The sequence below is a fragment of the Lagopus muta genome, chromosome 1, assembly GCF_023343835.1.
Source record: "Lagopus muta isolate bLagMut1 chromosome 1, bLagMut1 primary, whole genome shotgun sequence".
NCBI lineage: Eukaryota > Metazoa > Chordata > Aves > Galliformes > Phasianidae > Lagopus > Lagopus muta.
Window position 1 is genome coordinate 174,690,474 of NC_064433.1, and position 27,009 is coordinate 174,717,482.

Below are 27,009 nucleotides of genomic sequence, written 5' to 3' on the forward strand. Positions count from 1 at the left end.
AACTCCCCACTCCCACACAGGACTACCCTAAACTCGAACCTTGTGTGTGAGAGCACAGCACAAATGCTTCTTGAACTCTGGCAGGTTGGTGCCCTTGGCAGCCTGCTGCATGCCCACCATCCTAACACCCACCTGACTCTCCCCTGAGACAGCTTGATACTGTTCCCTCAGGTCCTGTCACGGTCACCGGAGAGAATAAACCACAGAATAAATTTCCAAGCACCATTAAACATTTCTGGAGGTCGGGATTTCCCAAATAATTGAAATCATAACACCTCCAATCAAGTTCTGCAGCGATTACATGGGACGCCATCATGATGCATCAGCTCACAACATCCCCAGATGTGTTGTACAGTAAAACTTGCATATGGGTCAACGAAAGGAGCTCTGTACTGGCTACAACTTATATTCATCTAGAAATAAAATTTCAGCCTCACAGGCATGTATGAATCAATGGAGAAGTCACAGATAAAGAAACATGAAATATTTAAAGACTCAAAGAAAAGAAAGTCAATTAGTCATAATGCCAACTTGAAATAACAACTGTTAATGTACAGGATCAGATCCAAATAAAATCTAATTAGGAAGCATTCAATACAGAAGTATATTTACGGCTTTAATACTTAGCCTTCAAAAGTAATCAGGTGTAATTATTTCTTAGACATAACCTTAAGTCAGTAACAAAACCACATTGCAACAGATCCTGCTGCAGAGACCAGTTTTTTAAATTGGCAAGAGCCCTGCTGCCATCGGTCCAAACTCCAGTGCCAAAAGTTACAGAGTATTTGTGGATGGTGTTTCTTTAAGGTCTTCCCTCTGTGTTTTACCCTACGAAGCAAGCATCATACTCACAAATACAGGCTGCAAATCCTTACAAGTCCTCCAACATGGTAGATTCTCTTCCTTCAAGTGGAGGTGAATCCCCCTAGTCAAGCTTTTGCCTTATGTAAGGAGCACAGTTTCACATAGAACTCTGCTTACTCTGCCTGTGCTCCAAGCCAGCTGGCTGCAAACAAACCCAAATCTGGAGTCATACTAGAAAAAAAAAAGCTCCATTGAGATCACATTCCCTTTGGATAAGTGCTTGTTCATGTCTCCTGAAAAGAGTAGGAGAAAGCCAAATTTGTAAGCAACAGCACAGATCTGCCAGTTTTTAGAGTCTACAGTGGGCCTCCAGTGAAACACTAAAACAAAGCACAACTGCAAGAAGGACTTGCACTTGCTCTCTCCATGCTTCATGCTGTGGGAACACCCATAAGCTCTGATACTGTCAGCAAGACATACTACATCAGCTCCAGCACAATATTTTTCTACGATCATTTCCTCCCAGTTGGCTTGAAACAGGCAAAAAAAAACAACAAGAAGTGCAGCCTGACAAAAATGCTCTGCAAACACGACAAATTTTCCTGTTAGACTGTAGATAAGACTGGTTGTAAGACCTCACTCATTAAAAGTCACATTCATCTTTTAAAACAAATTACCCATTATTTATCCACATAGATCTTTAACTGCATCCTGATAAAGTACGTCAGAGCTGTCTGAAGGGACTTCTGACTACCTGAGAAACCTGCTAAGCAGCAGGCATGAATTGTTTCTCAGCTAGTGCCTCACCAGCAGACATAAGAGGATGTGAATACACAAGGCAATAGATGAACTAGCTCCAATGCTGTATCTGGAGAAGAGAAAGCTAGACATTCCTAGCAAGATTCAAAAAGCCAGAGATGTAAAGGAACTATTACCCACATTCTGGCAATCATTGTACACCACCAAAATGAGGTCAGATACCCTTGAACGCCATCAGGAAATATCACTTGCTGAAACTCGACACAGAACAACTGCCAAATGAAATAGCAACTGAAGGTAATGATAGTAAATGCAAATATACATTAACTATAAATAACTTTAAGCTCTAAATTAGCTGCTACTGCTCAGAAACAACCAAACATTTGACAACCACTTAGATACTCCCCTGAAAACGTCAACTCAAAAGTTTAGCAGTCCAAAACCAACATTCCTTGAACTTTCAGGGAATTAATGACAAAAAAGTCACTGTGACACTGTTTGGACTACAATGCTACTCCACATTTTAAAAAAAACCTCTAACTTCAATCTTCCAGACAGAAATAAACATCTACAGAATTACAAAATGATTTCACTCCTAACAAAAATGTTAACAGTACAGGACACTTTAACTTACAACATATCACCAGGAGGATGATAATGATTTAAAAATAACTGCTGATAACAGAAAAGATGGAAGGTAACCACTTTCCATTATGTTTCCAAGGTATCAAAAGAAAGATAGGGAACAATTTCTATTGTATGACATTTTGCCACAGGTCGTTGTGCATGAAAAATTCAGAATTCTATTTGAGCACATCTAAACAATTCCAGAGATGATAGGTTTACAAAAGCTTGCCACACAGGATGACTCAGATAAACCTCCAGCTCAGAAAATCCCTAAATTCGTTGACCACTGGAAAGCAGAACATGATGTGTACCTGGTACTCTCTCCCTAAGCACAGGCTATTTAGTATCACCACAAACTGAACATCAATCTAGTAGGATGCATAGTCAAGCCATGCAGACTTTAACAAACCATTTACATTTGCAAAGTGAAAAAAATGATGAATTGATTGTTTCTTTTCTAGGACCAGAATTATCAGCACAAACAACAGCTGCTGGCTGTTAGATGCTTTCTGAAGAAGTCAGATTTCTCATTATTAAGAAGCATTATTCTCCTTGCAAGCGCTCCACACATGCTGCTAGAATTACTAGCTGCAGCATCAGCTGAGAGGTGTATTGTGCAGGCTGTTCTGTGTGGAGATAATGCTAGCAGTAGCCTGCAGATTTGTTTTTGGCAAATTCCATTCTTTCAGAATGTTTAATTTTGTTCATCCTGAGAAAGAATAATACCTTAAAAAAACTGAAAATTTCAAATCTGTTATTTAATGACAGGAGGTGGAAGTTTGCCGTCTTCATCTTGGACAACTGCAAGCCAAGAACAACTGAAATGCTAGTTCCATACCAAGCACCAGTTTCTCGCATCTCAGAAAAGCCTCCTAATTGACTATGTCATAGTTGTTTCTTCCTTACACTTAAAAACCTCAGAGAGGCTCTGCCTGCATAAAAATTTAAAATACAGAAGAGAATAAAAGCATTGAAGTAGCATAATACTACTGTATTACATAGGTGGCAATGTCCTGAATCAGTTTTGCTATTACAACGAGCTATTTTAGAGCCTTCCATTTGTTCATGTTTTCAACAGGTAGCTGGAACTTAAAAGAAGTTGCAGATACTTACTCAAGCTGCTCAGCTGGCGTATGATGGCAGCAAGGGTACTATTCGTTACACATTCCAGCTCACTAGTAATTCCCTCTGGTAGAGCTCCTCGGCAGAGATGCCTCGGTTCAATGTTTCTTTTTACCAAAGGCATGGCTTACAACCTGGAATTTACAGAAAAAGAGAGACTTTTTTTACAACAGTGGAAATAAGAGCCATGAATTTGTTCAGCACACATTCAGCTTTTAATGCAAAACATACTTCACCTTTCTTCTTTCAAAGCACTTGCTTCAGTCTTCCCCTTGTAAGATGCTGCACTTCTACAAAGGCAAAGGAGTCACGGGCTCAAGTCAGAATGTGACAAGAGCACAAGGCATGCACTCAACAGACAAAACATACACCAGTTCCAAGGCAAGAAGTATGCTATTTACTGCTATGCAGACCAGTGCTACAGCGTGCCAGTGCTTCGCAGAATCATTGGACTTCAGCACACATTTGCACTTTAAAAACTGGCAGTTCCCCCTGGACTCACAGGAATGAATGCTGTCTGCAGAGAGCAGGTCACTGCCTTGGCACAGAGCATTTGCCCAGAGGGCCACAGACTGCTCGTCCATGCACAACAGCCCCATAACTGTCACAGAAGCTGACCAACCCTCATCCCAACAGGTTCTCTATCAAAATGATGCACTCATCTGACAGATAAGGGCACGACACCTGAACAGAAACAGGCTGGGTGAGAATGAGAGAGACGTTCTATGTGATGAGAAAGACTGTTTTTCATTAGTATTGTTGGATGACAATCTGAATGAGGCAATAAAATGTGTTTACCACAGTCTAGACATGTGCCAGATAAGAGAAGACATTTTTCTGAGGGAACAAAGGCTATTAGAACTGGTCATCTAGGGATCAAAAAAAACCAACAAACATATACACAGAATAAATTAGGGAAAACTAGGGAACTGAATACTTCATTAGGCTTAACCAGCGTGGAGGGAAGTATGATGCTGGAAACAGAAAAACAGATATCAAGCATTTCAGAAATCAGGTGGCCAATTAGTGAATGCAGAATGCTAAATTCTGTATAATGAACACTTTTTTAGCCTAAGTTCTACAGAACCATTCCTAGATGAAAAACGTGCAGAGATGGACTTCCAGAGACAGGGCATTTTCTTTAGTTGTATTTTCTATTGCTGGTACCAGCCTTCCAGAACAAGGCCTGCTTGTAACTCCCGTTACAAGAAATTTAGCTAGTCTCTGTATCCAAAGGAAACAGCAGCAAGTTTATTCCATTCTGATTAATTTACGCATTAAGTGTAATTATGTAGGCTAAGAGTTGTATTTTCCAAAGAAATGGAAACCACTCATTATAAGAAAACCTCAAGGAATTAAATAAAGGTTCCTTAAGAGTTGCCTCTGAGAAACAGCAACAATGAAGTTGAGAGCTTGCAGGTTAAAATTAGGGATCAGGTCAATACAGGACATCTAATGGTTGTGGTTTACTACAGGTTTCCTGATCAATGACAGACTGTTGACAAGGTCTTCCTACTTCAGCTAATAGGACCACCATGCTTGCAGGCTCTCATCCTGCTGGGGGTTTATAAATACCTGCATTTCTGCCAGGAAAACAACATGACAGGCTAAAGCAACCCAGAAGATTCCTGGAGTCCATTAAGGATAACTTCCAGATCTAATTATTTGACAGACCAACCAGAGGTATTAGTAGCAGAGAAACTCATTCTGATTATCTGCCACTACATTAAACATGTTGAATCAGGTATGTGATCAACCACATTTGGATTTTATAACAATTTTAATACAGCTTCTCTTCCCATCCACCCCCAGATAAACAGAAGACAAAACAAAGACTTGTTATTAATTTTAAGACTTGTATCAGTTCAGAAGGTTGGGACCAATCACAAAAGACTGTTTTACTTTAGCTAAGCAGATACTACAATCAGAGACTTGCACCTAAGATGAATAGGACCAAGCCTCAGCTGGGCATCACACAACTCCTGATCCAGAAGCCTGCCTGCGCAGTGCGTACACCATTAGTCACCCTGAACGCAAATTCACACCTCTGCTTCAAGCAAGCCAGGGATCAGCTTCCATATGATGCCACAGCATCAGCCCACCCTCTGCATCTGGCACCAGAGATGAAGGGCCCAGAAAGCAGTTCTGAGGCTGCACCAGAAGTATATGAGACACGAGCACCAGACCTAAGAACAAGAACAAAAGTCAACAGGTGGAAAGGAAACATAAGGTTGGATGTCACTCAGCATCTCCTGAAATCCGTCTGTTTGATGTTGATCACAAACAACACCTCACAGGGCCAAACTGACCTGAGCTCAGATACCGCTCAAACCCTACAGACAACAGCAAGTGCAGTTAACTTAATTTCCATGCACGTTTGAAAAGAACAGCACATCAGAAACTTGAATTAGCTTAGATCAGGCCATTAAAAATTTGCATTAGATACATTCCCTCTGTTTTCTCATTTCCTTTTTCTTTTTTTTTTTTTTCCCTTGCTCATAACAACTTAGGCTTAACTGCCTTACCTTTTAAAATTAGAAGGCGCTTAGCAACAGTTACTGCCTTAGAGGTAAGCAGGTAAAGATCTATCTACAGACAGACATAACTAAGGAATTGGTGCTTCTCTTCCTAGGCTTTTCCAGCTCCTGCAAAGCATCCCCTCCCCCCAGGTCACTTATGACCACCGTCCTGCAGCCAGCAGCTGTTGAACTGCATGCAGGGAGCTTGACATTGCCTTGGCAAGTCAGATTTAAAAATCAAGTAGAAAGCAGATGTACAGTAACAAAGATGAAAGAAGACAAACAAAATGTACAATCTTTCTAAACAACAGCAGAGCACGCCTATTATAAAAGGCAAGCTGAGTTTTCAAGTGTTTGACCAACTGGCAAAAACTCAAACCAACAGCTGCTCCTAGAATCTGCCTTTGCCTTTCCACATCCCCCAAAAGGCACTGTCATTTGCACTAAAACATACCAACAGAATAATCTAAAAAAGGAGCTAGATTTTGTGATTCATATGATACTCAAGTTCTTTATATGTTCACTAATAATACAAAGTGAATGCCAGTTCATTATATAATCCCTTTACTTGTGAACGTCTCCTTGTTTTATTTTCTCAAAGACACTGTTCAATATTTTTATTATTATTCTTAAAAGGAGGCTTCTTTCTTATGCCCTCTAGTAGAATATAAAAAGCTGAACATATCTGCCCCAAAAAAGAGCCTTCCATACATTCATCCCAATTCTCTCTGAATACGTAACTTTTAGGAGGTTTTAGTACTTTCACTGACGACTCTCACAGCCCCCTGAAAAAAAAGAGGAACCACCATAATTCTCTTTCTGTAGCGAAGAAAGAGATGGATTGAATAAGTGGCCTGTTGAAAGCAATGGAGCTTGATATTATATAAATGTATTCAGCAACTACACTCCTCACAAGAGGTCCACAGAAGCCAAGAGAACAACTTCTGTGTCGCATCAATAGAAGGATACAAGTACAATAAGGTGAGATGAAATACCTCATGCATAAGCTCTGCTATGCAGCTACCTAAACGTAAGCGCTTCAACCTAGAACTGAATACCACCTCAGCAAACACACGGAAGTGCTGTACGCTTCTGTGCCTCTAGCTTCACACTCTGATTACACGCCTCATACAAACCACACTGCCTCTGTGCCCAGGGTACTTCAGCTTTTCAAATGCCTGCAAACAGTTATATTTTGCCACACCTACTGTCCTACCCCTCAACTCAACACCCTAAATTTCCACCTGAGTTGCACTCAGTTGGAGTAACATTGACCATTTTCCTATTCAAGTTTGTAGTTCAAGCTACCTGGGGCGTGCTAAACAGGAAGAGAAGGGAAAAAGCAGGATGATGAACAGACCCAAAGCTCCAGATCTGCAGATGCTATCCCTTCTCCGGATTTCCCCCAGCCACTACCAGCACAGATCTCCTTGTACTCCAAAGGCCTTCATCCTTCACTGAAGATGAAAAGAAGGGGCTACATGGATAACATACTCCAGTTCTCTTATCTCAAGGGAAGGAAAGGAATACACATTCCTTTGCACACATTCCATTGTGTTTTCCCTCATTCAAAAAAAAAAAGACGACAATAACTAGGAACCCAAGCTTTGGGAATTTTTCCTACTCACTTGTGAATTTCATTTTCTTCTCTGTCTGTAACGACAAGAAAATGAGAACTAGCAGATAATGTGAAAATCATTATTTTAAGTTCACAATCTGGGTGTCATCAATCTATCCTTTCTAATAAAAAACAAAACAATGTGTGTTGTTGTTTTTTTTTTTTTAAACTAAGTTAATTCCAACCAAGCTTTTAATCAGCATTTTGTATGCTGCAAAAGTTTGTAAAATACATGGCATCCATTACTGTATACCATTGTTTAAATGGCACAGAATAAGATTACCTGCAATTGCCAAGTTTTAAAAGAACTGTGAAAAACTAGAAGATCCATCAAGCATGCAATTACTGTCTCAAAGTACCAAAATGCAGTATTTTGACTAAACACCATGATTGTAAGTCGTAAGTGCTTTAAGTGCTTTACTTCTATACTTTCATTTAAGAGACCAAGTATATTATTTTCTTATTAGTAAATGCACGTTTTTTTCGTGTTTTCTTTATTTTTTTCTTAATGCAATTCTTGGTTTTGATACTGTTTGTTCCAACAAGGGCAGGCATTTGTCACAAGTACACAGAACGTCTAATAGCATTTTCCTCCTCCAAGTAACTAAAGAGCAAGAAAAAATTTTCTTATCCTTAGTAAACCAGATCTTTTGGCAAGACATTACACATAAAGCAAAATGCCTAGAAAATACCCACCTCAAAAGGAATAGGTGAAATTTATTTTATAAGCAACCGTCTACCATCATCATTTCCAGAAATCTTTCTTCTGACTACCAAATATACCTGAAAAAGGCATTGACTGAAGGCTGAAACAAGAATTTCTTGTCTTCACAGCATCAGACCACCGCTTCTGATGTAGTCACACCAACCTAGTAGTGTTGGTGAAATTAGCACCCAAACGATTTTGTTTCTTTAACACAGCTCTACACTTCCACTATCTAGGAAGCGTGGCACAATGAACAAGACTGAGAGATGTTACTACTTTAAATTCTTCCTTCTGAATGGAAAGAAAACATTCCAAAACTACAATCCCAACACTAACTCCTCTCCATTACAGTGCTCACCCCCAGCAGTTTCCAAGGTGATAAAAATTGTGTCATTTTGACAGAGATTGTGATAAAGTTTCATCTTCTACTCCAAAGTAAGTACAAGATGTGTATGATCCTTTGAGTAGCCTAACAATTGTTAAAGAAAGATATTTCGTGCTTTCTATAAATTAAACAAGCATACAGACAATCATTAGCATAACTGAGGTTACTGCATTTTTATCTTCATTTCTGTAGAATCCCACTACAGCTCTTTTCTGATTCGATTAGGACATTGGAGTATCTTTTTTTTTTTCCTGTACTAAGTTCTTATCAGCCGAATTAATCGATTATAAAACATTTCTCAGCTAGTTTTAATCTTTCCTCCTTTCTCTATGCTCATATTTCCCCAAAAGCCACCTGAAATAATTTTTGGCTGTCTCCTTCTTTCGATTCATGCTCTCACTTATAGCAGCTTACTACACGAGGGCAGGAGGAGTTTCAGGCTTTAAACACCTCAAGACAAGCTGCTTTCTTGAATATAACATTGAGTTCCCATTCTTTGAAATTCTTTTCACAAAACAAAACACAAAGCGATGAAAGAAAAACAAGGCAGTACACTGCAACTACTTTTAAGATTTGAAATATGATTCTCGTTCATTAAGCTTAACACGGAAGAGAAAATGCATCAGTGCTTGTAGGATAACTATGCAGGGAAAAAAACGCATACTTGAAATTCAATAGATGCTCACAGATTGCACGATACAATAGCTTGCTGTCATGAATTCACTCACCCTGCCAGCATCAGTTCCATCCACTCCTTTGTACTCATCCTGTATTGGAAAACAGATGAACCAGGACACCTTCACACTTGACTAGAGCCTCTCATCAGCTGTTCTTTTCCTAACCAAAACCTTGTTTGTTACATCAAAACACTGATCTTTCTCTCCCAGATGAAGTAATGGTACTCAAGAAATTAAGTTAATTAAACTGGGAGGCATCTTCCAGCTATACTTGTTGCTGGGGAAAAAAACAAAACAAAACAAAACAAACAAAAAAAACACACCACCAACAACATTGGGCTAAAAAAAATACCCTAAGAAAACACAGAAGCTTTTGCTGAACCCAAACAGGTACATCTGAATCTGATGTAAGAGGATGGTGTTACCTCACGCTCTGCTTAAGGGCAAAAAGTGGTCAGTTGCATCACTGTCATGGAAAAAAGGTTGAACTCAGCCTGTATGGGTCCAAGTCTGGAATGGCCACCATAAATTTATTTTATTGTTCAGTAAGAGCACAATTACTCATCTTCTCTCCATATGCACGTGGATAACTAACAACACACACAATGATGACAACTCACATTCTTGCTTTCCCCTTGAACAAACAGTGCCCAGTTTAAAGTATCAACAAAAGATGCTGAGACATTAATCTTGCTCTTAGCACGACGGCTGCTCGTTCTGCACAAGCCCCCTCCAGATGGCTCTATTTGAGAGGAATGGTGGGATGGGGAAGAAGGAATATTCCATACCATTCTGAACATCTGTTCAGCTGCCTTCATATGTTAAAAACAACAGAAAAACTTACTACCACCACTGATTTTCCTATCCCAAACTAATACTACGTTAGCACCAAATGCATTCTAAATGTTACAAGTGTACACAGGAGAAAAAATGGCTTTTCAAGTCACGCGAGAGCATTTGATTGTTTTTTGCTATCTTAAGAATAGACTTGTTCCAATAAGTACTTATGCTGCACTGAAAACATTTTCCTTTCATATGACCTTTCCCTGTATCATGCTCCAAGAATTTATTATCGTCTCTTTTCCTATTCAAACAAACAGAACTGAATTGAGTCACCATTTGTTTTCCTTTATTTCTAGTTTTATTTCTGTTTGACTTCACTGAAGTGATACACAGTATGCATTTGTCGGAGTTTAAGTTCTATCTCAATAGTTCTGCACAGCAACTCGAAAATATTTTCCTTGGGCATATACAAAAAACGTGGCAGCTCTTTTTTTTCAAGCAGAGGTGAAAGAAATAAATACAAAGCTACTTTATTGTACCGCAGTCTACCTCTCAAGTAACATTTATGCTTTAAAAATACCACTGCTTGAAAAGAAGCACTCAGCCAGAAGGAGGAACTCAGCACTGTGTTAAGAAAGCAGAAGCAGCGCTTTGTCCTACAGCAGAGGAAGACGACTTAAGATTGATAATCCCCTGTCCTGCTTCTGCACCATCTCTGCAAGTGCAAACCATAGGGCTGCTAAATTAATTCAGCCCTTTCTACTTTGAATAACCAATGGTTACACAAATGAAAACGTGCAAGAACTGACAACAACGCTGATCAGAAAAGCAGCATCTTGTCAAGTCTCATTTTGTTTTCACCTTTGTGACCTAAATGATAACATTTAATGAGGAGTATAAGCTGTATGAGGTCAAAAGGAGTAAAATCACAGAGCAGCAGAGAGCTAGTTATAACATCACGCTAATTCAGTATGGCACAATCCTCCAATACCAGGTCAAAATTCTTTCCAGATGTCATCTCCATGGATCTCATCAAGTTTGACTACGGAGTTAATTACAGAGAGAGCCACACAGTTCACACTCTCTTTAAACAAAGTCAATAGCCCAGCTAGCTAGAAAAGTGCCTATGTGTCATTCTCAGGTCATTCTTATACCACTCAGCAGAAGCATTCCTAGCCTTGAAGCAAATCACGGTTCAAATACTTCACAGTACACTTAAAATACTAATGATACCCACCTATCCAGTACCACTACATTTTTGTAGCACATTCTGTTTCTCTTAGGACAATGGGGTAATAAAATCAAAAACTGACAAGAAAAATGCTAAGTCAAGCATACTAAGATGTTTCCTACTCATCTGGAGGAAGTTTGCCTTGTTCAGCATCTGCCCATTGCAGGATCTGATAGGACTGCAGTTCAAAAAGCATTATAAACACCATTTCCCTCTTGTGAAACTGCAGGTGCAGAGCAGCTGCTATTTTCAACTATCAAAAGAGAACAGTAACTGGGATTCTTTCAGTAAGGCCTCCTGGATGAATGAGTATTAGGCATCCAAACCAGTCAAAGCAAGCACCCTAATACATATTCTCACTGCAGTTTGAATTATGGAAAGTTTCCTTTCATCTAGTGGTTGACAAACCTGCACATAGCAGGAGGGTTGAAACTAGATGATCACTGTGCTCCCTTTTCAACCCAGACCATTCTATGGTTGTATGATCTAGATTACAGAAATGCAATAATTTGATCATATATGAACACCAGCAGCATTATGATTGTATGGTATGTTATGCTACTTCAGACAATTCGACACTGGAACAAATTCTGTAAAAAATGTTAAAAATTTGCACTAAAAATGTGTTTTTCCTCACACATTTAAACTACAAAAATGCACAAACAGTTCTTGGAGTCCATTTAGAACACACTTGTACCAGCCTTCCTCCTTCACAAACAGCAAGTGTTATCAGAAGCTAATTCCTTGATTATCTGAAGAAAATGTAGAAGGCAGCTAGGCCTTGCTGGATTAGCCTGATGCCATTTAACAGAGCCTTGCTGGATTTAAAGTGCTCGAAATACCTGTCTGGGTCACAGCCCACGTGACGAAGGCTGAACGTTAAGACCTCCAGGATCCAGCATGTGGTGAAGAACATGCAGTTCAAATCCTCAAATCACCTTAAGCTAAACCAGAAGCAAATTCAGTAATTTGCTTCTCAGGATTCCAATTAACCTTAAATTGCAGGGGAAAGTACAGAAATGGATGAAGGATCCACTTCATGCCCAATAATACCCATTCATATTGCAATACATTGTGTTCCTTACCTCCCTTACAGGTCTAATAATTGTTACCAAGAGAATACTTTCAGAACAGCATTTTTCAGAAAAAATATGCTGTTCTTCAACTTTTTCCCCCCAGCAGTTAATCTAAAAGGTCAGGGGGACGTGTTAAGTTCTCATAGTTGTTTTTCATTTAAAAAATCGTGCACGCATACACATACACAGTGCACGTACATATATTTGATATATATACACACATACACACAGCTGTTACGCACATGGAACTCTAGGATGATAGATGAGAGCAATTACACAGGTCAAACTGCAAGAGAAAAAACACTCTGTATCCTGACAGTTCAGCATCAGTCTTTGTCTGCCTCAGCTCCTGATGTGCCTCCTGGAACCCCAGTTCTCACCAGGCAGGACAGACTTTTCCACTGCAAAGCAGCTGTAGCAATGTTTGACCAGTCCACCATAGTATATCTCACAATGCCTGAAATGTCTTGCACGTAACTTCAATATCCACCTGAACAACCAATGTCTTTGAGCATAAAAGTTTCCCAGCACACGTCTCCAGTACGCAAACAGACCATGAAAATTTAAGCTACAATTCCCCAAGGCAGAGCTTCCCATCCATTCCTCCCAAGGAAAACACTCTTTACTCAGAAGGCAGTGAGGCACAGGCACCACTTGCCCAGAGAAGCTGTGGATGCCCCATCCCTGCAGGTACTCAAGGTCAGGCTGGATGGGACGCTGGGCAGACAGGTCTAGTGCTTGGCTACTCTGCTCATGGCAGGGGGTTGAAGCTCAATGATCTTTAAGGTCCTTTCCAACCCAAGTCATCCCACGGTTGTATGATTTCAGCTCTAAACTCCAGATTTTCCCAATCCTTCTGATTGGGAAGCAATCAGTATTTTACTTTCCCTATGTATCAGAAATAAAGAAAGAACAGCTAAGGCTATGTGTGGAAAACATGTTTCTTTGGGCTCATTCTATGGAAAAATTTAACAAAATATTGTATTTAGATTCTATTATTAACAGCTGAGTCTAAGGAAAGCAACATAAGAATTCCTAAGTGTGAGCCAAGTGTGCCATCTGTTCTCACGAAGCATGCCAGTCACCACAAGATGGACCAGAGCATACCACAGAGGACTGGTACATAAACCAAGTGATAGAAGGGCATCACTACAGTGGCAAAAAAACAACCACACAAAAACAACCACACTCAGCACAACCTACACACAGTCTGACTAAGCGCCAGAACTAATGCAGCCAGGTATAAACTGGAAGGGGGTAGCTTTAGATTAGATATCATGAAAAAATTCTTTACTGAAGGTGGTGAGACACTGGAACAGGCTGCCCAGTGAGGCTGTGGATGTCCCCTCCCTGGAAGCATTCAAGGCCAGGATGAATGGGGCTTTGAGCAACCTGGTCTAGGGGGAGGTGTCCCTGCCTATAGCAGAGGGGTCAGAATTAGATTACCTTAAAGGTCCCTTCCAACCCAGCCATACTATGATTCTGCAGCTCTACGTGGCTGCTTTGCCTAAAGAGGGCTGAGCTCTGATTAGAGGTTTCCCAGAGCAGGAATACTTTTCATAGCTTTCCTACAAGTTATCTGCCAGTGTTCATAAACTTGAGCACTAATTATGCAATTCCTCCCTATCAAGTAACCTTCCTCCTCTCTGCTTTCCACATTGTTACCTTCAAATTACCACAAAAATCAGTCATCTTTGAAACAAGAAGTTAGTAATTCATAATTTTCCAGATCTTAACATAAAATAGGAATAGTTACAGATAGCACAGCAGAATATTCAGCTATTAAAGGCACAGAAGCTCCATATACACCTACAGTTGTATTATAATCAAATAACAGGGTCGAGAGGAAAAAAAAGGACCATATCCCTTTCCTACCTCATCATTGCTGAAGACGTTTTTCAAAAACTTAAGTTACCTGGACAGATACCAACTAATATCTTTCACCAAGAACAGAATAATACAAAAAATAAAAACAAAAAACAACAAAACTGCAGTATAGTACAAAAACAAACAAACAAACAAATAAATGAATACAAGTGATAATTATCTTATTAATGCATGAAGCATATAATATACAAAGATCACCCCAAACACAAAACATTTTCCCACGCTGGCTCTTCTGTAACATATTCTCCTTTTTACCAGCATCCCAAATTTACATGTCAAAGTTCTGCCCTGTATTAGCTTCCTAATAATTCAATCTATAAGCCTTGTTTGGTTTTGTTTTGTTTTCTTTTTAAATGAAGCCTAAAATGAACATCAAGCATTACTAAATGTAACATGCAATAATACAAAGCCTTATTTCCAGCACTGAAGAGATTTCCTCACTACGCTTACAGTAACTCCCATTGTGAGCTAAATAAGCTACTATTAAACCATCATGAGTCTCAGACCAAATACAGCAGTCAGCCTTCTCTAAAAATCCTCTTTCTGGAAGGTTGAAAAGCTGTGTTCCATGAAATCTGGCATTGCATCAACAGATCTCCATGGAGCTGGCAGGGCAGGACTGCTCCAGAAACCAGCTTCAAGGAAAAAGAACATTCTCACTAGATATAATCAATCACTTAGAAGAGGCTTCAGCAACTTTTTCCAGTTACAGTAATCAAATCTTAGCTAAGATTACTGGGGATACAGATTCTTCCAGTGATAATGCTAAATTGTTTTTAAGGTCTGCTTTCTTCCAGTATTTCCAATTAGTGCACATAAACATGTTTCGTAGAACCTATTTTAACTACATAGGTAGAATCTACTTTCTTTCCTTTTTATATAGATATGCTGTATGTATTTATTACATTATATGGATATATAAATTTATGTATGTATCAGTTTCGAAAATGTTAGCACTGTTTTTTAAGAGTACTACATTTCAGAACCTAATATTGAGCATTTGGGAGCATCGTGCTAACTCCATCTATCTCCAGGTCTGCTTTTAGTCAATATCAAGTGTTGAAGAGTTGGAAGGAAAATAGAGTAGTATAATATTGCACTATTATCTGGGTAATAATACTATAGAATAGCACAGTAGCAGAGTAAAAGCAGACCTGAACTAAATAAATGCAGTTTGCAAGGAAGAACGGCACCACCCACTAGTGGTTTTCTGCTTGTAGACCTCCAGAGATGTTCAAAGACTTCAAAAGGAATTAGGAAATATGCCATAGGAAACTATGGCTAGAGATGACATTAGCAAGTTGTGTGGTACAACAGAAGCTGCCTAGGGGGTGCTGATGATCCTGTGTCTGCATTATACCCATTTTCGGGGAAGAGAAGTGGGATATTTGTTCCAAACAAGCTCTCCAACTATCAAGACCCATTAGATTCTGATCACTCCTAGAGAGCACCTTACAGTTTTATATTACTCAAAAAAGAAAATCATTCATACAGCCCACAGCTGGGGGGATGTGCATCATCAAAACATGCCTGATTGCGGTGCTATTTCTAATACTTAACATTTTAGAGGTCAGGCTTTTATCCCCCCCAGGACTCTACAATCACTTAGGAGACAGCAGGAGAGTACAGAAGGAGATGCTGTCCCAATGCTCTCTCACTATGATCAAAGATCTGAACTGAATTCTACTTGTGTTACTGTACATAGCGAGTCCTCAGATCTTCAAGAGGATCCAAACCAAAATGACAGCATGTTGCTATAGGCTAAGAAGCCTATTAACTATGTAAAGTTCAAAAAAGAACTAAATTTATTTTGCTTTTTTGGGGACAAGGTGAATAGGGAAGGGAAAACACTTGGGAAAAAAAAACTGCCATCCCAAGGCTGAAAACCTGCCTGCATAGTAGCTTTGAATTATGTCTCACCCCAGTTTTAGTGAATGAAGGTTTCACAGGAAAGAAGGGAATAAAGATACTTTATGCACAGAATTCATGGCTTTATCTACCTCTTTCCCTCCAACACACTCAACCACCAAATGCCTGGGGAAGGACCTCATCTTCCCACTAGCTGGCAGCCATCCTGCTGGCAGCAAACCAAAGTCTTGGCAGAAAGGCCAACAAAAAAACCACTAAAGAAAAGGACTGCCTAAGTTTGGCAAGGTTACCACCCCAAAAGAGCACCAGAAAGTCTGTTACAGCAAGGTTGCACAGTACCTGTGTTACTACAGTATCTGTACACTTAGACATTGTTTTTACTCTCCAAAGTTGAGAAAAGCAAGCATCATCTCAGCTATATAGTTGAGGAAGACAAAGCTATTTGATTATGCTTACGGGCTCTCAGGGACTGTAGAAGGACTGGAAATTGGACGTAGATCAGACCAATACTGAGCAATAAATGCTTCAACCACAAGGTGAGTTATGTTTCCTCAGAAGCAAAACCCAGCTATTGCCTTAGGACCCACTCCACTTAAAGTTGTGCTTTTTATGGCAGCTGCAAACCAACTACTTCTTGATTTAATTAAACGGATTTTTTTCCCCATTCCCTCTTTCAACCCCTCTGCTATCGTAACTGCTGCTCCTGGCTGAGCTACTTGCAGGCTGGAATCAGACGTAAGCAAATAGAAACATAATCCAAAGGAAAGAAGCCAAAGCAGTTTATGGAATTACTGCCCTTATAGCCAAGACTACGTAAGTGATAGTGAGAGCACTCAATCTGCTTTGGTACTAAGAAAGACAGAAAGACAGAGAGAAAGACAGCTAGTGATTCAAGTTAACCTCTCATACAGAAACAGAACAGAGACATGGAAAAGACCAGCTACATCTAGTTGTACAGGTGAATAGCAAGCTAAACAGAAGTGATTACTTACTGTCAAAACTAGACTAGAAAGATACATTGGCCTGGGTGATTAATAACAGCTTTTGCAAGAACCAGCATCAATACTGTCATTGGAGGAAGATTCAAATCTTGTCACTCTTGTTGCTAGGAATATAAAATTACGGTAAACGGCTCAGAGTTGTTGCAATTTTCTGTCATCCTCTGTTGTCCCATCTCCCAAAATCACTTTGGAGGCCCAGTAAGAGATTCTGTTTCCAGACCAACAAAATCTTACTGAACAGAAGAAAATAGGTATGTCTCATGTATTTACTCCCAAGACTCACAGAAGCATCTGATGTGTTGTAAGGTCTGTGTTACGTGACGTTTCTCCTGCATATACTACGAATGATATTTCCCTTGTTAACTAATTCATATATGCATCATTTTCATAAGAAGATGCTTTTGTTGAATGTTAGTGTGGTATATGTTGGTTTAAATTGTTTATCTGCAAGAAAAAAAAAAACAACAACAAAACAGCATATACCTAGAAATGCTTAAGACCAAATTAATTTAAAAGGCATGAAGTATTAAAAGATTTTTATGCTTGTTTCAATAAATGTACTCTGAAAGGTGAAAGGAGACTCCACAACCTCTCAGGGTAGTTTGTTCCAGTGCTTTGTTGCCCTCAAAGTAAAGAAGCTTTTCATCGCGTTCAGTGGGAACTTCCTGTGTCCTGGTCTGTGCCTGCTGCCTCTCATCCCCTCCTTTTCTCAGCTGACCTAGACAGAAAGATCCGGGGGATGCAAAGAATACTCAAAGGCTCTGCTTATGCCTTTAGTCTCTATGTATAGCCTGTCACAGAAGATTTGTAATGAAGGTGCTGAGTGTCTTCCCTTAAGTGAAATGCATGCCTTTCAAAAACAAAAAGTTTTGCAAAGATGACGTAACACAATAATCATCATCTTTTGTTTTGCACACCGAGTCAGAGACAATCATCATCAGTTCCCAACTGCATCATGCATCAGTGCTCACTTCCCCCAAAGTGTTCTCTCATCTAAAACCATGAAGTCTGTGTTGCAAACCTCTAAACAAAATTTCCATTTTTCAGGGCTATTTCTGCACTTCCATCTGAATGTATCACTGTTTTATAAAGGAAATGTGAACAGTTCTACAAGGAAAGTCAGAAGCCAGGGCCCCCTCTCCCTCCATCAGACAGTAGGGTCAGGTCCTCCTCCTTCCCTTCAAACACCACATTCTCAGCTTCACAGCCTCAACAAACTAAGAAGCATCCATCCCACCAACTGGTGTTGCTGTTATCCTTGTGAGTGAAATACTATCTTGGGAAACACGATTATTAGTTTAAATCCCACTGAGCTGGTGAGACCTCACAATCCAAAAGGACAGGGCTTTTTGACCATGGCTGCAAGCAGCTGGCCACTGTGCATGAGAACTGCTCTCACCAGCTCTGTTTTGAGGCTCCAGAAAGCAGGCAGTATCACGGTTGTCAGCCTAAGGCCTAAGGCTGTTTGAGAATCACAACAAACTAAACAAAATTTGCACAACTGCATTAGAGACCAGAGGTTCTGTAGATTAACAAATTAACATTAGGCACAAAGGCACTGATGCCAATTCTCAAGAAGCATCATTTGAGTCATCTAAGAATCATAAAGGTTGAAAAAGACCTAAGATCACCTAGTCCAACCATTCATCAATTGCCAATATTCCTCACCTAAACCATGTCCTCAGGTACTACATCTACCCTTAAACACCACCAGGGATGATGAGTCTGCCGCTTCCCTGGGCAGCCCATTGCAATGCCTCACCGCTCTTCCTGAGAAGAAATTCTTCCTAATACCCAACCTGAATCTCCCCTGGCATGACTTGAGACTGTTCCCGTGTGTCCTATCACAGTTACCTGAGAGAAGAAGCCAAAGCCCATCTCATCACAACCTCCTTTCAGGCTGCAGAGAGCAATACTGTCTCCTGAAGATTACATTGTCCTTTCACACACCAAATTACATAACTAATCAATTCTTAACATTGCTTTCAACTATGCTTTAAATAGTCAATGTAATCCACAGAGACAAGCTGCATATATGGAAAAATCAAGCCATCAGAGACTAATCGACACACAGTTCAAGAAGCAATTTAACCACATCAGTTTAAATTTAGAAACTGATTCAGTTAAATCTGTGCACAGACAACTGAGATTTAAACCTCATCTTTGAGCAGATTCCCACATATTAGCTGTATAATTCTGAAGGGGAGTTACTGTAATGCCTGTCACAAAAAGAGTTCAAAGAAGAATCCAGAAACTGCAACCATTTGTAGTATAGACATGGTATTGAACTGCTCATATAGACCGTCATTATGAAGAATCTGTTCAAACCATTGCTCTGAACAGGATGGGCATATTTAGGTCTCTCACTGCCCAGATGCCACTTTTATCAAATTACTTCACCTTGCATATGACCATCAAATCCATTTTGCCACGCTACAATTCAAAAATAAAGTACTTCAACTCCAAACATCAGTCAAGTATCCAAAGGAAAGCTACAGAAAAGAAGGAGACAGACTCTTTAGCAGAGACTGTGGTGACAGAACAAGAGGAAACAGTTTCAAGCTCAAAGAGGGCAGATTTAGTTTAAATGTAAGGAAAAAATGTTTTACAGTGCACGTGGTGAAGCATTGGAACAGGTTGCCCAGAGATGTGGTTGATGCCCCATCCCTGAAGACTTTCCAGGTGAGGCTGGATAAGGCACTGGGCAACCTGACGTAGCTGTGATGTCCCTGTTCACTGCAGGAGAGTTGGACTAGACAGCCTTCAGAGGTCTCTTCCAACTCTAAGGATTCTGTGATTCTATGAAGTCCCGATGAGACATAAAGGCACGCTGCATAGAATCCAAAGCCAATACATGCAAGAGTTAAACCCAAATACTAAGTCTCCTTTAAAATCAAGATCAGAAAACATCAGAAGCTCATGAACATTGCATGCATCTCTCAATTAAGATCAGAATCTGTGATCGCATTTCTTCGATTTTTAAGTCAGCTCTACGAAAAAATAGATCCACATGAACTTGACTTTACTCACTTACAATGCAAAGATTTCAGGATACTCTCTCCTCGTTCCTAGGACATTCCCCCCACCTTCACAGGGCACTCAATTGAGAAACACCATCCTGCTTCTCTCTCCTAACACTGCTATATAATTAATGAACTACAGCTTTTTGCTGACTGAGTCAGTGTTTTTCATTAGTTTACTACAGCTGGGCAGAAAGAAATAGGCTTCTGGAGAACAGCAGGAGAATTTTGGACAACTCAGCCAGCAAAAAGCTGGCACTTCAAGGAATCTGTACCTTTCACAAATAGTTAACAGTTATATTTTATTTTGAGCAACTTCACAACTATTGGGCTGTTTGTATTAGCAAAACACACTGGGAAACCTGGAGAAGCAAGAAGAGACAAGGCACGTTGATCATCCGAGTGAGGATAAGAATGACTCAACTTAAAAACACCTTACTATACATGCAAAACAGGCTTATTTCACAGACTTTGGAAATAAGGGGTCTCTACCACAAACAGCTAAACACTGCTTTCAACCTCATTGTCTTCTCAAAAGGAAGAACCCTAAAGATGCCCCCAGGTTTTAGGTTTCTCTGCTTCCCGTTACAGATGTAGAAAAACTGCAGTCTCTTAAAATCAGCACATCTTTACTTACACAAACAAAACTGCCTAAAGCTTGGCAGAAGTCCTTTCTAGCTTCAACCTGCACAGCCCATATCTTCCATCACAGTCAAGCAGATGCTACACAGCTTTTTCTTGCTTTCCCACAAACAGAAAACATGCTCTGCATCCAGAAGCGTGGGGTGTATCAGAGCATCCCAGCCAAGACAGACTGGGGAAAAGAGGGCTTTTCCATGGGATGTTAGTTTAATATCAATAATATAAACCTTTTATTATCCATTGCACTTTTTGAGGCAAGCAGTCAAACATATAACCTCAGCAGATTTGGTTTAAATCTCTAAGACAGCACATCAGCAAAGTACAGATTATAGAGGGTAAAAATAATTAATGGATGCAAATTTAAAATCCGGTATTTCCTGAGCATCCACAAATACAATAAATTTATTTCTGTTTTCTACACAACAAGATTACTATCTAAATAACAGCCTCCTGGCCTGTCAGTGTGTTTTGCCAGTTGTTTCAGTGCCTAATGCAGCCCATCTTCAACATGGGAGAAATACAAGCCTGATTCCCAGTCAAAATTCAAAACCTTCTGGACAGTTTCCAAACTTCAGCATTGGTCTCCAATTTAAGAAGTTTACCACAGCTTTAAATAGCAGAGTCATACATCACAAAGTGTGTTCAATATGAGCTCCATTGACCAACTCACCATTAAAAAAGGAAGTAGAGAATATCCTTTCTGTTCACTCGTTTGGGAAAACGGCTGTTCTGTAACTTGCTAGCACTCTCAGGTGGCTTTATCTGCAATCAGAAAGACAAAATCATCAGTAATTTTGACTTCTCGGCATCAGAATGACAAACTAAATATATACATTAAAAACCAGGCTCACTGATCAATTAAAATACTAAAAACACGTATGAGTCTCTAGAGGTACCACTGAGCTGAACACTAACATCATGCTAGAGCTTAATTATATTTTTAAAGGTCAGAAAAATGCTTGGCTATTTCATAATTAAGGCCCCTGTTTTTAACAAGAAATATCTAGAGAGGAAGTAAGATTGACCCACTTAAAGACGGGGATGGAAAAATTGAAGATAATGGCTTATAGTAAAGCATAACGAAACACAAGTTTGAATCCCACTGAGACACTTCACAGTAGATTAAATATTACTTAGATACATACTTGCTAAAACAAACCAACTAAAAATGTAATGAGCAGCTCATGCAATAATAAGTTATTGTCTCCACAAAAGCATTACAGATTTTAGCTCCAAGAGAATAGTTCACCACTCCCCCCTGAATTTACGTTATCCTCCCTCAAAGTATCATAGCTTTAACAGCATGCTGCCCTCCCTCTCAATTCCAATAAGCAGTGCTGCAGTGGACACCTATTGCAAACAATATTCCTCCTCCAGTTAGATTGCTACCAACATCCGCTAGTTGACCAGGATCTTGATCCTCACTGAAGTGTTCATATGCATTCAGAAGGAACTGTTCTGAATATACATATAAAACGTATATATGTGTATATAAAATGCACATATGTGTACGTTCATTCATACTCAGAGGTCTTCCCATCTTATCACAAGGATTTGTGCAGTATGTGGGGAAGAGGCGTCTTCCAAATGTGAGCTGCATGTGTGACTAAAATTATATGCAAAGTACCCTGTTAACATCAGTGATCTGAATTCAATAATAGAATCAAAAATGTTGGAAAAGACCACTAAGATTACCTAGTCCAACCACCAGCTCATCAGCACCCATTACTTTACACCCACATTGGGAAGATGGTTTTTGCAGTCATTCACAGGGAGCTTACCTTACTTTCTAGCAACTCCTGTACCTGATTGAGTGAGGGAAAACATAGAAACCTAGCAACTTCTCCTGCAATTGGAAACTGAAAAATCACCCCAGTGATTTCATGAGCACACAAGTTACAATTATTTACTCAGTTATACTCATGTCTTGAGAAATAGCAGATCTGCTTTAGATCTAGACTGAGAAAATCCTACAAAACATACATCTTTAGAGCATTAGCTTACTACAAGGTGACTGGAACTTTATAAAGAACTTAAACCCTCTAGTACCATGCTATTAGGATGGCTGGGGATATATTTACATCACATTAATCTTTGCAGGAGAAGCACCTTAGGAATCTCAAGTAGCCTCCTCACACTAGTCCTTGATGCAACAGTCTGTAAGGCTGCACTATATAAATAGAATCACTGAATCCACCCTCTGATGAATGAACTCTTTGCTCAGGTCAGCAATGTGTACAGCCTACAGTGAAGGGAAGAATGCCAAGAAATACCGTATGGATGGTGAGGATGAGAATCTTGCACATTTTTCATGGTCAAATGTTATCAAGTATCCTGGCACTTGTTCCAGCAGACAGTATAAATCCTTATACCATTAAACGAAAACAGCAAGTCATGGCCAACACCAAGACATGGCCAACACCAAGATGTTTTGTGCTTTCTCTTCTACTGACATTTTTCTGATTTATTTTTAACTAAAATATTAAACAAAACCAACAGAGAACACAGGAATGGAACACAGTGACAAAGTCCACAATTTCTCCTTATGCTATGTCCTTATGCATTATGTCTCCTTATGTTCTATACTTGAGACAGATAACTATGATGAAAAATATATTGCAGATGCACGCAGTATGAGATAAAGGAAAATACATTTCAGTACACCCTTAACAGCCCAAATCTCCATCTCCTAGCACAACCAAATATACACACTTCCTTTTGAACGGATTTTCTTTTCCATAAGATCTCCAAGAGGAAAGGAATCCCAACAGAAGTCATTTAAAGAAAAAAATTATCTAGCACATGAGTGACTCCTCTGCCAAGCGCCACATTTGACTTACAGTGACTGATGAAATTACAGAAAGTACTCAACAGTTTCAGTAGGATACAACTTTAGAGACAGAAAGCATATAAAACTGAGTTCTGGATAGAAATATATACACAGCTGAATTGTGTTTAAAATCAGTGTCTTAAAACTTTCTAAACAGAACTCCTAGTATACAAGCAATTTAAAGAACAAGCTATATGGCATACAGAGGATTACCTCAGAAATCCACAGAGGAAAAGGATTTAATGCAAAACATAACTTTTATACAGATTGAGGATTAAAAGTATTCGAACAGTAGGTCATCATCAAAATAGTGAAGAAAGGATTTTACGGTGAAGTCTGCTTTGCAGGATAGGGGGGAGGGTTTTTAAAACATGGTTACATACACAGACATCCAAAGCTTACTACTGTAGTTCGAGTTAAAACAGCAGCTGTTATTACATACATACAAAAGGAAGTGTTTAAAATTTTCAGTACTGATTTGCCTTTGTAATTTCCTGTGCTCAAAAGCATGCAACTATAATCTTGCACTGAAGCTCTATAGAAGTAATCTGGAAAAACTCGAAGTGCTATTGGGGTATTGGAAGAGCAGAACCACGCATCAAAAAGAGGTTTGAATGAAATGCTTCTACATGGCGTGGGGTGCTATTCTACAACACAGCAATGAAAACAATTACTCAGAACCAAGCAAGGGGCTCGTAGTGGCCCATCCTCAGCAGCTTTGATGAGATTGATAAAGATAACTACAAAGTCTCTTCTCTTTAGACTGGGTCTGAGCCAGATCTCAGTCTTCAAGTCAGACATGACAGCTGCAGCACAAAGGCAGACACAGCATCTCATGTTTTCCAGGTGGTTTTAACTTAAGATTCAGTTGCTGCTGTCCAGAGCACAGATGTCTAGATGCCCAAAGACATCTAGAGATGCAGACTTAGGATATATGCTGTCCTTGGAGTGTATAGGGCAATCTGTCCTCTCCTGAGCTCTTTAAGGATAGCTCCCTACCTTCCTGAAAATAGCTTTGATGGTCAGACTTCATTGCAGCATCTAGTGCATCCACTGCCATCAAGTCCTTCCAAGTGAGTTTATGCTCCTGGAGTTTTGCTTTGAAGCATACAACAAAGCAAAAATATTCAACCTGTATCCAGTACCTCTCTTATTCACTGTCATTCATTGGATTATGGTAAAAATATTTACTGCTTCATGATATTAGACAGAAGATGCGTGTCAACCAGAAGCTGGAATTTATCTCTGGTTAAATATTTGTCTTTCTGAGATTTCACCATCTAGAAAAGACAGTCAGCTAAGACCATGAGCCAGACAGTAACAGCACTGGTCTGCCAAGCATTCTGGCAGGTAAGAAGCATGTTAGCACTGACCACCCCCAAATGTCACCTCTTTGGCACCTCAGTAGTTAGAGGCTTGCCCAGGCCAGCACTCTTCTTGGACAGCCAGCACTGATTCTTCACTGCAAACAATGCCAAATCCAAAGACAACATCATGCTAGAGTGCCTTCTAGGTCTCTTAATATACCAATATCAAACACGATGCAGCTATAATTCTTTCACTCTGTCGTCTTAGATCTAAACAGTAAAGATTCTCCAATCACTGAGAAATACAGACAGGTGCTACACGGTTAAGTACCCCAGCCACAAAGAAAACCCATCGGATCACTGAAGATACTCACCCACGGCTCGAGGCAAGACAGATACAGGCCTTCAAGTTACATGTTTCAGCAGTAGATACGGTGACATGAGCAACACAAACAACATTCAGATAACCAAGCAGTACTGAAAGCAAATAAAGGAGCTGCCCATTGCCCCAACAAGAATTAAGAAATTGTTCACTTCAGATTACTCTGTAAGTAGTAGAAGGTTATGTAGTTTATAGCTGACTACTTTATAACATTAGAGAAAAGTAGAAGAATAACAGAAGCATGACCTGCACGCAAGAACACGGCGCCACTGAAAAAATATAAAGTCAAAAATGCCACACATACAAATACGTATCCCTAAAAAGAAATACCTAACAACTAAGATTGATAAATGAAGTTTAGAAGGCTTCAGAATGCCTAAGGAAAAAAGTAAAATAAATCTGATATTTCCCTTCATAGCCTCACAGCTATGAAGAAGAGCAAAAAGGAAGGAGACAGCAGTAAGATTATGCACTTAAAACTTTATATCTTTCAGTACAGTAATCCACTGTCTTGACCTAAAACTTAACTGTCAAAATATGCCACAGTGGTAATCACTACGCTTTACTTGACTTCTGATACAGTTCTCATGACTCCTTTTAAAATGTTAGGATGTAAATGCAGAGAAAAAACATTTAGTGGTTGAAACAGGTGTCTACACAAACTTTATATACACTGAAGTCCATGCTAAATAAAGATTGGCATGCTTTCTATAAAAAACAACCACCATGGTCAGTGTTTTCTATTGGGACACATTTCTACTTTGGAGAAGCAGCCAGCTGCCCTCAAAAGCAGTATCTTACAAAAGCAATTTCCACAAAGAAATTTTGATACAGTGAAAAAAAATCAAGATACAATAATCAAGTCTAATAGACCAAAAACACAGCTGTATTTCTTAGTATGTATAATATATGATATGTATATTCCAGATCTCCCTTACCAATTCATATTAATGTGACTGCAGGTTTCTCAGTCAGTTTCTTGTCTGAGATCCCTCTTCAGTCTTCCAATAACCACAGAAATATCCATTCCAACTACATTTTCAATGACCCCACTGCACTCCTCTACTGAAGAGTCTGAAGTTACAAATAATGCATGTTGTTTTCACAAGTTAAAGAGAATTACAGAATTGTAAGGGTTGAAAGGGACCTCTGGAAATCACCTGCTGCAACTCCTCAGCTGAAGCAGGTTTCCTAGAGTAGATTATACAGAAAAGTGTTACACAAGAGAGCATCCAGACAGATCTTGATTACCTCAAGTCAACCAGTTCACATTCCACCTCACTGTTCATCCATCTGTCCCACATCCTCTAAGCTTACCCATGAAGATATTATGGGGGACAGCCTCAAAACCCTTACTGGAGACAGGGTACTCAGCACATGATGCTCTCTCCTCATCTACCCAGCCAACCGCAACACCACAGAAGGCTGCCACATTGGTCAAGCATAATCTCCTCCTGCTGAATCCAAGTTGGCTACTCCAACCAGATTCTCCTTGACTGAAGGGAAGCTTTCCTTTCTCAAGATTCTTTCTTATCTCCAAGGCCTGGCATTCACACAACCACAGAATCATAGGGGTTGGAAGGGACCTCCAGAGATCATCAAGTCCAACCCCCCTGCCAAAGCAGGTTCCCTACACCAGGTCGCACAAGTAGGTGTCCAGCTGGGTCTTAAATATCTCCAGAGAAGGAGACTCCATAGCCTCCCTGGGCAGCCTGTTCCAGTTCTCCGTCACCCTCACTGTAAAGAAATTCTTGTGCACATTCA

The 27,009-nt window shown here is 39.7% G+C and overlaps 1 protein-coding gene across 4 annotated transcripts in view; it reads right to left on the minus strand.

Moving 5' to 3' along the window:
* WASF3 (WASP family member 3) overlaps nt 1–27,009 on the minus strand; it is a 62,035-nt gene that overhangs the window by 21,183 nt on the left and 13,843 nt on the right. For all 4 annotated transcript variants that reach the window (XM_048933686.1, XM_048933685.1, XM_048933687.1 and 1 more), the window contains exons 2-3: nt 21,397–21,488; nt 3,304–3,446 (exon numbers count right to left, since the gene is read on the minus strand). In XM_048933686.1, coding sequence (XP_048789643.1) covers nt 3,304–3,436 — 133 coding nt within the window. In that variant the 5' untranslated portion in view covers nt 3,437–3,446; nt 21,397–21,488. The remainder of the gene's footprint in view (nt 1–3,303; nt 3,447–21,396; nt 21,489–27,009) is intronic.